The sequence below is a fragment of the Echinops telfairi genome, unplaced genomic scaffold, assembly GCF_000313985.2.
Source record: "Echinops telfairi isolate 266 unplaced genomic scaffold, ASM31398v2 ScPeMD7_4;HRSCAF=17, whole genome shotgun sequence".
Taxonomy (NCBI): domain Eukaryota; kingdom Metazoa; phylum Chordata; class Mammalia; order Afrosoricida; family Tenrecidae; genus Echinops; species Echinops telfairi.
This window is the reverse complement of record NW_022103900.1, coordinates 34,837,905-34,851,504: the sequence shown is the minus strand read 5'-3', so window position 1 is coordinate 34,851,504 and position 13,600 is coordinate 34,837,905. Positions and strand designations below refer to the sequence as shown.

Sequence of the window (13,600 nt, the reverse complement as noted above, 5' to 3'; positions counted from 1 at the left end):
CCCTCAGGTGGAAACCACCAGCTGCTTCAAAGGATAAAGACAGGACTTCTTACTTCTGTAAAAAGTTACAGTTTTAAAAAGTCACAGGATTAACTCTACTCTGCCTATAAGATAGGTATGAGTCGGCATTGACTCAAGGGCAGAGAGTTGAGTCCGAATGCAGCTTGATTCTCTAATTCATCAGACCATTCGCCTTTGATTACATCTACTTAACAACATAGGACACAATTCCTCTCATAGTTTTATAACATCCAGTTAGTCGAGATAAAACTGTGAAATAGCCTTTTCTAGGTGCTTCATTTTATTTGTCTATCCTGATTTTTGTTTGGATGTCTACTATTCTTTTTCTACACTTTTATGTTCGACTTTGTGAGACTTTGGAATACATTTGCTTTGTGAAATCAATGACAATATGTAGATATTTTCAATATTCTGGAATGAAATACTTTTTAGGTGAATTGACTCATTTGATATATAGTGATTTACTGTTGATAAATGGAGCTGTAACTGTAAGAGGAAACAATATGCTTGGGACTGTGGGTAAACTAGAATCTGTAAGCAAAAAGCTGATGGCATTTTTGGGGAAAGTATTTTATAATAAATGCCTATGAATAATCTAGATTGTTTAAGGAAACCCCTTGGGTTAATAATCACAGTGAGAAGAAATTTAGCTAGAAGGGAAGGGTATATCAGCTCTAAAAACCATAGGGCAAGTTGAGAAATAGTATTATATCCTTAGATAGAAGCACATAATAGTTTGGATCACAGGCTTTTCCAAATTTGCCAGAAAAATGCCATTCTGTCAATTTCATAAGAGCAGCTACAGTTATGCCTTTAGAGTGCTTCTTCCGAGAAAGGTGATATTTTATGTAGAATTATTTAAAGAAGAAAATAGGTCACTGAATTATATATTAGGAATAAACTGCCAGGTTTACAGGCATAACTGACATATCGATGTGTGTGAAAAACAGTATTAATAAAGAAAGTTCATATCATATGACACGTGGCAGTGATTTTATTGCTATTGGTATTAACTATCAGTGAGATTATGGGGGGTGGGGGAGGTGTGGAGTAAGACTGGAAAATTGGATTTATTTGCTCTTTTTTTAGGGCTGAGTGAGCTCTTTAAAAGCAGGGCCACGTTTCATTTTCTTAAAAAAATTAACAGTTTTATTAGCACTTCACATGCCATACAATTCAATAATTTAATCATATCAGGAAGAGTGGTTCGATTGTCACCATATTTAATTCTAGATTATTTTCTTTTTCCTTGTACTCCTCGTTATTCACGTGTTTTTAAATGTGTGTCAACAATATGTACAACAAAACATTCTCCAATTCTACAACTTCTTCATATATAATTCATTGCCATAGATTATACTCTTTGTGTTATACAAACGTTACTGATATCCTTTTTGAAATTATCCCACGACCATAAACATAAACTCAGGGCCCCCTAAGCAAGAACTCTTTCTCCTTCACTCATGGTACCCACTGGTCAATTTTGGTTCCTTTCTTTCTTTTTCAGTATTTTCTTGATATAGTATCTCCATATCATACACTTCCATGGTCAAATTGCCTTTAAAACGAGTCACATATACATCAGTTCAAATGCTCCCTCCCTGCTTCTGCTTTCATTGTCTTCTCCCCATATCTCCCCGCCTCCTGATAGATGCCCCAGCTTCTCACAAAGCCTGATAAACCACTGCCTCCGTTGTCTCTGTGCATCCACTCCTTCACAAGTTGGGCAACCCAGCAGAAACAACGAAAACCAAAGCCAAAACAAAAGAGCAAGGAGAAAATTGTAATCATATAAAGCTAAAAATACAAATAAAGAGTGAGAAAGAAAATACCACTGCCAATATTTAGAAAGCCAGAGAAGAAATTTCTGTCATAGAACATGTGAGAAATACTTAAGCTGAGAGCAAATTCAAATTGGGTCAAGAGGGAGGTCAACTGACCAAGTATCATTTTATACCAGGGTTTGATGCACTAAAATCAAGTTTACAATGATCTCTGTTTGAGACGAAAGTCATTCCCGTCCCTCGCCTGTGGCCAGAGGGGATCTGCCAGGGGCCTCATCTGACTCCATCGACTGCAGATGGATTTGGGGCCCCCACTGTCCTCTATAGCCTTCTATAAATTGGGTGTTCACAATTTAAACTCTGATACTTTTGCCTTCATCATATTTGATTTTGTTATTGTCGTTTTTTAGATCATACAGACTGGTGTGCTTTTTCCATGTGGGCTTACCTGAGAAGTTATTTTGTCTGTATTTTCATAACAGCTCAGTCTTCCCCTCTGTTAAAAGTGAAAGCAAACATTTTTACTGAAAGAAAGTTCACAGATCGGAAGACACAGGAGCACCCAAGGCAAACAAACCCTCCATAGTGTTCCAAATTGCAACTAGAGAGTAAGGGTCTCACAAGCATGAGACAGTACAAGACAAAATGTTACAACAAGGTTTATAAACTACAATTAACATTTCAACTTTCTAACCCCCCAAAACAAGTTGACCAAGGCTAACTGCTTATATTAAACAGCACCAAATACTCTTAACAAATATCTTTTAACAAACAATACCTGACACAAGCTAAGATCTTGCCCCTTGCCCCTTTTGGGTTACAAGTAGTTAAGTATGTAAAGATGCTTAAATGGTTCCGCAGAACAAAAGTAGAGGCTTTATTTAGATCAGGAGACAATTAGGCCCTAAATGGAGTTTGCTTTCGATCTGGGACAGCCATTTTAGTCCCGTCAAATACCTCAGCTTTACAGGGAGACCATTCTGATTCTCAAAAGAAAGCAAGTGGCTTGCAGTAAACGTGTTAGAAAGAGACTTACAAAGAGGGAGAAGAGTAGAAGCCAGCCTGGGTCGATCTCTCCCAGGGCAGTAGCTGCTGTCTTGCCAGGAGGTAGTCTCTATGCCTTCATGCACCTACAGCCAAGAGAGCTTTGAAAATTTAAATTAATTAACCCTGACTTTGAATAGGAAAGAAACCCTGGTAGTGTAGTGGTTGTGCTTTGGGTTGCAATCCTCAAGGTCCACAGTTCAAAACCACCTGGGGAGAAAAACAGGGCTTTGTACTTCCATAAAGTGTTGCAGTCTTGGAAACGCACAGGGGCAGTTCTACCCTGCCCTATAGGGGCGCCGTGAGTTGGCATCAATTCGATGGCAGTGTGTTTGGTTTGGGTTTTGTTTTGAATAGGAAAGGAAAAATAGCAACTTTTTGTGAAAAAGTTGGTGAAAAGTTTGATTAGAAATTTTTACTGTTTATACTTGTTTTTTCTGGGTAGAAAAACCCTGAAATCAAAGCAAGATGCTTGCTATTAACAATTTTAACACATGGTGACACACAGTCACCATGTGTCAAAATTAACTTCTCTCTGACACATGATGAAGAGTTAACTGTTGTCCATGTTATCTTTTCCGATCCCGTATTAGTAAAAGCAGATTGTACCTCTGCTGCTAGTATTTAGAACAGTTTTGAGGGAGCATGATGTCACATATGTTTTAAAAGGCACTTTAATCTACAACAATTCTCTCTAAAGACGGACTCCTTTACTTTGTTTTTATTTAGGGGTCACTTTTTAAAGACATTCCCACTACCCCTGGCTAGCAGAGGGACACAATGCTGATGCAGAATCCGCAAGATCATTTAAAGGACGAGAGATGCCAAAAGCTTTGCAGGAAGAATCCTTAAAGATGATCAGTGCTGGGTCTACCCAAGAGAGGAGTCGGTGGCTTGCTATCCAGAGATATAAATTCTCTGAGGCAGAAGACAGAATTGTACTACCCAAATGTAATGAGATGTATTATGCTATTAGCAAAGGCCATGGAGCCCTATTTGATGAAAATAAAAAGAATCCGAGTATCTGTCTTTAATTACCATTTCAGAATAATGATTGTTGTCTTTAGTATTGATATTGGAAGTCAGAAAAGAGGCAAGCTACAGGATGTTTAATAATAATATGAATAATAATAGCGAAAATTACCCTTTTCTTCCTCTTTAGTTCTTAAGGGCAAGGCTCATGTTTATTCTCATCAACCCCAAAGTCTCTTTTTAAATCTGGGTTTATATGGTAATCAAAATATTAGTTTTTAAATTGTGTTATATACCACATATACATGTAGGGAATTTTCACATTAGATTTACATTACGAATGAAAATCAGAAAAAGGGGGAAATAAGCATATTTCTTGAATATTTTCTACACACCAATTCCTGTTACATGTGTTGTCTCATTAAGTCTCACAGAAATCCTTTAAGGTACACATTGCTGTCACCATTGACTTTTAGAGATGTGGAAATTAGCTCCAGTAGCTTCTAATTAGTGGGACATCACTACTCATAATGACCAGGTGTTCAGACCAGGTGACAAGAGCCAAATGCTAGGTATTCAGGACTTTTGTTGATGATTTGAAATTGGCCACAGTAGGACTATTTAAATGCGAAAAATCAACAAAGGCTAAAACACAAGGCTCCATCTACCCACTCACCCCCATACACACACTCCTAAGAGTTAGCTCATTAGATCACTACCGGCAACTTACTAAGTTTTACAGCATGGATTCAAACACTGCAGGCCACACAATACACAAACCCAGTTATTACTTCCATGATTACAAAGTCTTTGGATTTTTTAAAAGTTATTAACAATCAAATATAGAGCTAAAAATTCTTTACCAGTGGCTACATTAATGGTAATATCTATCAATAGAACTACCATATTCCCCATGGAGATACTTTATAATAACCTTCAATAAAATACTAGTGATGTCTTTAAAGTGAATCCGAAGCATATATAAACCATAGATAGAGAAATGGATTTTGAGCTCCTACTTAATTTTAGCCCCAATCTAAGAAAAATTCACTTTTTTTTTTTTTAGTTAAAACATCTTTGTTTATAGTCAGGAACAGTGAGAATTACTCATGAGATACTGCACAGTTGTTTTAGCACATTGTTTACATATTTGCGTGTATCACCACGTATGTATTTATCGGTGTTGATGCTTTTTCTACACTAAAGTACTAAGGGACCATAACTGTTTAGTGTGCTTATTAATATCATTGCTTTTTTCAGTTAGGAGGTTAATAAATGCAAGAACAACAAAGGAGACGGTAAAGAAAGAAGGGGGTGGAGGGAGAGAAAGGAAGAGGACGGAGGAAGAGGCAGTACGATCATGATGCTTTCAAAGTGTAACACGCAAGTCTTGCTTTATAGCATGGCTCTGCTCAATGCTTATCCAATGACATGATCACTGTGGTGGCCAAATGTGGCAAAGATAGTAGAGTAGCATCCAGGGTCTCAAAGTCTTATTTTAAAATAACCAAACCCAAACCAAACTCATGGTCATTGAGCCGATGCAGACTCATAGTCACCCTGTGAATCTCTGAGACGGTGACTCTTGACAAGAGTAGAAAGCCCCATCTTTCTCCCTCTGAGTGACTGCTGGTTTCAAACGGCTGACCTTTTGGATGTGGCCCAAAGATACTATACCACCAGGGCTCCTCATCTTTAAACAAACAGCCCTTCTTCTTAAAGGGCTTCTCTTCTTAGGAGAAATGGCTATCTGAAGGAGGCTTTTGCTAAGTCCACACAGAAGCAGCACACCAGCTTATGCAATTCAAGATTCTAAAAACCAAACTTGTAGAAGGGGATGGATGGTATTAAAGTTTCAATTCTGAACACCGCGCTTTCACAAGGCTTCAGATGACAGTGAGCACCCAAAATCTATTTACAGTCCCCCTCTCCCCCACCCCGCTGGGGGTTAAACCCCTAACAAATTCCTTCTGACTAGGGACCAGCGATGGGAAAGGCCTTTTCTAAAAAGTACCTTGCAAGGTGTCTTACTGCCAATTGTCGTTAGGTAAGAATGTGACACTTTGTCACTGATCTTCCTCTTGAGACAATATATCCCGTTTTAAATATTTTCTGCTTTGTTTTTGACTGAAGTTTTTATTTGTTTCATTGTGCCCTTGTTGTTGAGCCCTTTGTTTGTAGTCGCTGTTGATTTTGTGTGGTTTTCGGTATGTGAAATCCAGACTAGGTAAACCTATAGAGACAACTTATGTAAAGGGATATAAGGGAAGAGGCTGGCTGGAAATGGGGACCTAGCAATAATGAGTACCAAGGAGAAGAACCGTCCTGGGATTGACTGTGGTGATGGTTGCATTGCTTTTATGAAGCTGGTTGAACTGTTGAAATGTATGATATGTGATTTGTATGTCTGTGAAATTGTTAAAAACAAAATAATTTTAAAGATAAAAAGCAAATAGATAATATGCCATTGATAGGTGCCACTCCTGATATTATAGCTCAAACGGTCAATTCTTAACAGTTTTATACATAAAATGATGCTTGTAAATTAGAAATTAGACTTCTGTTCAAAACAGAAATGTAGATTTATACGAGGTCTTCAAAATGTTCATGGAAAAATCCCATTATCCTTTTTGAAAAATAGTTCTATAGACATATAATTCAAATATATATAATTCAACAGTTCAATCATATTAAAAAGAGTTGTATAATCATTACCATAATTAATTTTAGGATATTTTCTTCTTTTATTTACTCCTTAGCTCCACAATTCCCCACTGAGTTAGTTTATTGTGCCAACCTGGACAATAAACACATGTGGGTTAATTAAAGATATAATTCGAGAGATAAATGTCTCGGTGAGCCTTGCCTTTGGAGTTCTCGTGTCTCTTGCTTTGTGATGGTCAGATCAGGGTGCAGTTACCTTGGCCAGTTCCCTGCTTCAGCTGGCAAGGCTCACTTCCTGCAAGACATCCCCAAGGAGAAGCTGCAGGGACCTAACCCGATGCAGCCCTGGGTACTGGAGCAGCTGTGTGGAGACCCCTGCCAGTGCTGAGATGCTTACACATTCGCTGACTCAGCATTCCTCCTGCAGTCAGCATCATTATGTGTGTTTTGTGAGACTGAGGAGGACTTTGTGGATTGGTGTTGGACCTATGGGTTAATGGGTTAATGTAGGACTTGTGGGCTTGGGCAGCACTGGGTTGGGATGTTTCCTTGATGTGCACTTAACCTTTATGTAAAACTCTCTTATACATGAGTTTCTGTGGATCTGTTTCTCTAAAGTACCTAGACTCACACACACACCCTCGCCATAATCCAGTTTCTGTCACTATAGATTGACCTCTCCTTCATCTCATAGGGAGAAAAACATATTAAAACAAAACAAAAACCAACAACAATGACAAAATAAAACAGAGCAAAGCCTCTATCAAAAAGAAAATGTAAGCCAACAAATACACAAATATGCAATGGGTCAAAAGGGAAATCAAGTGACGAGGTAGCACCTTAAATCTAACTACCTCTGCAGCAATCTGCCCTACAAAGCATGGCGTTTGATAGTAAAAGCACTTAAGTGCCTCCTTCATAGTGAGAGATAATTCACTGGAAGCTTAATTCACAGGGGACCCTGAAATGGATCTTTTAATTCCATTTTCAGCAGAATTTTAAAGACCTCTCATGTTAGAACAGCAGCTGAAGGCACATTACCTTGATCCTTTGTTTTAACTTTGACACACTTTTCACATTTCTTTATCTTTTTTGTTTAATGGAAATTTCTTTAGTCTTGCTATATTATTTTGTGTATCTTGTGTTTATTCCATGCTGTTTACTTTGACACTTGCTCTAGCAATATAATTGAGCTGGGATATGATAGATTAAAAATTGCTGGAGGTTTGGTCAAGGAGGAGTGTTGACATTGACTAGTACTAAATTTCATTCTCTAAAAAGGCATCATGATTATAGCTATATCTTATACACTTCTAAAATGTCATAACTATAATTTACTATGCAATTTAGCCTCCAGAGTAAAACAATATTTTGCATGTTTTAGTACCAATACTGCTATATGCCACATGTGCCGCATGTTATATAATCAGAGTTCTAGTCTGAACTTTCTTTTACAGTTTTATTAGCACTTATTCACATATCATACAATTAAATAGTTCTATCATATCAAGAAGAGTTGTACAATCATTACTGCAATCAATTTTTGAACATTTTCTTCATCCTTGTACTTATAATTAGTGCAATTTTTTAAAACTGTGGTAAAAATATACACAACACAACATTCTCCAATTAAACACCTCCTGCATGTATAATGCAGTGCCATTGATTATACTCTGTTGTACAACCATTATTGATAGCCTTTTCCAAATTTTTCCACACTGTACACATAAACTCAATGCCTCCTAAGTGAAAAACTCTTCCTCTTTCACTCGTGGTAACCATGGCTCAACTTTGGTTTCTTTCTTTCTTTTTAGTATTTTTCTTGATGTAAAATTCACATATCATACACTTCCATTGTTAAAATGAGTTTATATGCACCATTACAATCACTTCTACATGTTAGATTCTAACATATCAAAAAATAATAAAATGTATGGCCAATCCCACTGCTCTAGAAAAAAGGCTATCAAGAAAATAATCATAATAAGTGAATGGAAAAACTATTTCCCAAGTATTACTTTTTTGGTTTTAAAATGCTTGTACACATTTATGTATTTACTAAAACATGCCAAAACCCAACTTGGAAACTTGCTAGTTGCTAATGTTGATGTTTAAAAAATGAACATAAAGAAAATTTCTTTTCAATTTCAGGGGAGGCTACGGTCATGAAGTAGGGGAACGTCCTTGGATTGTAGGAGACGAGAGGATTGCGGGCCTTATGACTGACATTGTGGGTAAGCAAAAATTTCAGGCAAGCTTTTCCAAAAGAACTGTTTGGTTAAGCATATATTATTTATTTATTTATTTAAAAAATCATTTTATTGGGGGCTCATACAATCCTTGTCACAATCCACACGTACATCCATTGTGTCAAGCACATTTGTACATTTGTTGCCATCATCATTCTCAAAACCTTTGCTTTCTGCTTGAGCCCTTGGTATCAGCTCCTCATTTTCCCCCTTCCTCCTCAGTACCCCCTCGCTCATGAAGCCTTGATAATTTATAAATTATTGTTATTTTGTCATATCTTACACTGTCTGACGTCTCCCTTCACTCACTTTTCTGTTGTCTGTCCCCCAGGGAGGAGGTTATATGTAGATCCTTGTAACCGGTTCCCCCTTTCCAACCCACCCTCCCTCCACCCTCCCAGTATCGCCACTCTCACCACTGGTCCTGAAGGGATCATCCGCTCTGGATTCCCTGTGTTTCCAGTTCCTATCTGTGTCAGTGCACATCCTCTGGCCTAGCCAGATTTGTAAGGTAGAATTGGGATCATGATGGTGGGGGGAGGAAGCATTTAGGAAGTAGAGGAAAGTTGTATGTTTCATCGTTGCTACCCTGCACCCAGACTGGCTCGTCTATTATTGCAAAAAAGGCACGGAAGCCACATCTGACCTCCTCTGGCTTCCCTCTTGCAATGAGGCTGAGCTTAGGCCAACCTCCACCTTCCATCTTCTTTACCTATTCTGACACCAACTGCTTATGTCAGGGCACTCTCCTTCTCTACTGGGTTTGATAATCTGTTCCCCTGACCACAAGGAACTCACAGACGATACTCACAGTTCAAGGCGGTTTCTTATGGAATTTAACAAGTTACCACGAAGTAGGACCAGAAAATATAAAGAATACAGTCACTGACCCACAGCGACACCTCTCCTCCGTCACCACCCAAGTCTCTCTCTGGTCCTTAGCCTCGGAGCCACGTGGTCTCCGGGCCACTACCGCCATGAGCCTGCTGCTCTACCTCACAGTCCCATAGTCTCTGTGCCCTTCCTCTGACCTGGGTCCTCAGCTCCCGGCCTCAGCCTCTGCTCTTGGCCGGGCTCCTCCGCTCTGGACAATGATCCTGGTGCCACAGCCTGTGGTGCCTCTGGCTTCGGCTTCCAGCGCTTCAGACAGAGCTCGCTAACGGCTTTCCTGGCGACTCTCCTTCTTTCGTGGTCCTGCTTCTCTCTTTCCACAATGACTCCTATACACAAATGAATGTTTTGATTAAAATCTGGTTTTTGTTTTTTAAGGACCATACCCCCAAGGGAACAAAAGGTGGTGACTTGAGTCATACCCTGTACTAAAAGGCAGACGCACTCCATCCCTCCTTAGTCCTGACCACCAGCATTGCAGAGTTCACTCCAAAGTGAGATGATAACCACAGCACAGTGCTAGAATTTATGATGCATCAAATAGGGGATTTGCCTAGCAGGGCCATTATTGCCTGACCATGTCTCAGTTATACAGTCAAAATTTTATAGATGAACAGCTTGATTGTCTATTCTAACCCATAATTTTCAAGGATTGGTGTATTTGTAACTTGGACTCATTCATTCGAGGAAAAAAACCCAAACCCATGGCCATAAATTCCAATTCATGGTGGCCCTACAGGAAAGAGTAGAACTGACTGCCCGGTGGGGTTTTCAAGGCTATAAATATTTATGGAGGTAGACTCCCTAATCTTTTACCTACAGCGTGGTTTGTGGTTTCAAACCCCCTAACTTGCGGTTCACCCTCAAGTTCTTAACCACAGCTACCTGGGCTCCTTCTTGCACTGGATATAACCCGATTATGCTGAGGGGAGTTGGTAATAACCTGGACTGGTTTCCCCTGACAATATGGCCAAAGCATGTAAGACAGTCTAGCCATCCTTGCCTCTAAGTGGAACTCTGGCCTTATTCTCTTCCACCTCAGATCAGGTTATCATCTTACTAATCCACCATATTTTCAATATTCTCTGCACCACAATTCAGATGCATCGATTATTCTTTGGTCTTCCTTATTCAATGTCCAGCTCTCACATGCATATGAGGCAATGGAGATTACCATGGCTTGGGTCAGGTGTACGTTAGTCCTCAAAGCAACATCCTTGCTCTTCAGCACTCTAAAGAAGTTTTGTGCAGCAGATTTATGTAATGCAACATGGTTTTGACCTCTTGCCTGCTGCTTCTATGAACGTTGATTGTGGATCCAAGCAAGACAAAAATCTTTGAGAAGTTCAACCTTTTCTCCATTTATCATGACGTTACCTATTGGTCCAGTTGTGAGGATTTGGATCATCTTTACATTGAGTTGTAATCCATATTAAGGCTACAATCAATGATCTACATCAATAAGTGCTTCAAGTCCTCTTCACTTTCAGCAAGCAAGGTTGTGTCGTTTGCGTGTTGCAGGTTATTAAGCCTCCTTCCAATTCTGATGTCACATTTTTCTTCATATAACCAAGCTTCTCTGATGATTTGCTCAACATATAGGTTGAACAAGTATGATGAGAAATATTTTGCTTATGGAATTTTTTAAAATTCCAACTCAAATCTTGAATTTTTTTCTTCAAACATGTTTTTACAGTTTAAGACATGCTGATCATGTTCTGCTTTTTTTCTTTTTCTAATTCTAGGTCCTTGCACATCTCGTTATACTATTTGGCTTTGTCTTGAGCTGCCCTTTGAAATATTTTATTCAGCTCCTCGGCTTCATTCTTTCTTTCACTTGCTTAATTATTAAGAGCAAGTTTCCGTCTCTTCTGACATCCGCTTTGATCTTTCCTGTCTTTTTAATGACCTTGTGCTTTTTTCGTGAATGATTGTTTGATGCCCTCACACAGCTCATCGGGCCTTCTGTCATCCGTGTTCCGTGCATCAGATCTGATCTGGACATGTCTTCGAAATTCAGGGGGGATGGACTCAAGGTTGTATTTTGGCTGTTGTGGACTTGTTTTCATCTTCTTCAGCTTTATCCTGAAGTTACAAATAAACAACGATGGTCTGCTCCACACTCGGCCCCTGGTCCGGTTTTAGTTGCTGATATTGAACTTCTCCATTGTGTCTTCCCACAGATGTAGTCCATTTAGTTTCCGTGTATTCCATGTGGGAAGTCCATATGTATAGTCATCTTTTGTATTGTTGAAAAATGATATTTGCTATAAACAAGTCATTGGTTTTGCAAAATTCTTTCATGATATCTCCAGCTTCATTTCTATCACCATGTCTATATTTTCCAACCATTGATCCTTCCTCTTGTTTCCAACTTTTGCATCCCAATTACCAGTAACTAATAACACATATTGAGTGTATGTTTTATAAATTTCTGACTGAAATTGTTGAGATAATGCTTCATTTTCTTCATCACTAGCTTCTGTGTTTAATTAATGAATTTGAACAATTGTCGTATTGATTGGATTAACTTGAAAGCAAGTGGATATAACCCGGTCACAAACAGCATTGTACTTAATGGAGGATTTAGCAAGATCCTTTCTGTCAATGAATGCCGTGGCATTCCTCTTGATTGTGTTCTTCCTAGCATAGTTAATCATATGTATTTCTGATTCAAAATGGCCAATGCCAGTCCATTTCAGCTCACTAATGCTTCTGATATCGATCTTCATGCATTCCATTTCATTTTTGACCACCTCCAATTTTGCTAGATTCATGCTTCACACATTCCAAGTTCTGATCCTTAGGAGATCTTTGCAGCTGTGACTCTTTACCTTTGCCCTATCTGGAAAGGAAGAACCTGAAGACTCCACTCCCAGTGGCCTTTACCAGACTCATGTCACCGCAGTGGACTTCCCTCCTAGAATCAGCTCTTCTTCAGTCACATTTTGAGTGCCCTGGGACATGAGGGCCCTGTCTGCTGGCGACCTCTCCAACATGTTCTCATCTTGTGTTCAGACTTGCAGTCTTTGACAATGCTTTGAAGCCATGCATACGGGTTTCAGCCGCATCTTTCTCCCGAGCAGGAAAGCCAGACTCCTTCCTCGGCTGTTCTTGACCTGGAAGCTCTGCTGAAGCCTGTTCACTTTGGGCAACCTTTCCGGCATCTGAAACACCAGTGACAGAGCCTCCAGCATCACAGCAGTGCACAAGCCACCACAGGAAGGCAAAGTGACAGACAAGTGGTGGGACATTCCCTAAAAGCTTGTAATTAATTTACTTAGAATGGAAGAAAAAGTCTCCTTCTCCCTGACTTTTGTTGCTGTTGTTGTTTTCCTTTAGAATAACTAACAGGTTCTCTTCTTTCTTTCCGGCTCATTTTCCTCAGATTCTTCCCTTTCTCTTCTCTCTTTTTATATGAACACCCCTTCCCCCCTTTCCCCCCTCTTCTTCCAGACTCTTTGCAAGAAATTTCTTTTGAAATAAGTGGTTTTCAGTTCCAGTTAAGCTATATGTAAATAGGTAATAGGGAATGAAAGGAAATATCGTTAGATGTTTAATATAAGGTCTTGTTTTAGAAGTAACAGTAAAACTCACATAACAAGTAGAGAAAGATAATGACGCTGGTGGGTTTTTGTTTGTTTACTTGCTTACTTAGCATATTTCAGAAAGATCTGTATATTGTAAGGGAAGGAACATGTCACTGTAAGGAACATGCACTTATCGCATTCATATCCTTCTGCAATATCTAGGAAAACTTTTTTTTTTTAACTTTAAAATTTTTTATTTAAATCAAAATTTTAAAAAAATAATCGTTTTATTAGGGGCTCATACAACTCATCACAATCTGTATATACGTCATCTGTGTCCAGCACTTTAGTACATATGTTGACTTCATCATTCTTACGATGCCCACTTTCCACTTGAGCCCCTGGTTTCAGCTCATTTTTCCCTCTCCCTCCCCCCGAACCCCCG

At 39.1% G+C, this 13,600-nt stretch overlaps 1 protein-coding gene across 7 annotated transcripts in view; it reads left to right on the top strand.

Annotated features, from left to right (window-relative positions):
* KYNU (kynureninase) overlaps window positions 1–13,600 on the top strand; it is a 149,421-nt gene that overhangs the window by 39,012 nt on the left and 96,809 nt on the right. For all 7 annotated transcript variants that reach the window (XM_045299005.1, XM_004703840.2, XM_045298987.1 and 4 more), the window contains exon 4: window positions 8,637–8,719. In XM_045299005.1, coding sequence (XP_045154940.1) covers window positions 8,637–8,719 — 83 coding nt within the window. The remainder of the gene's footprint in view (window positions 1–8,636; window positions 8,720–13,600) is intronic.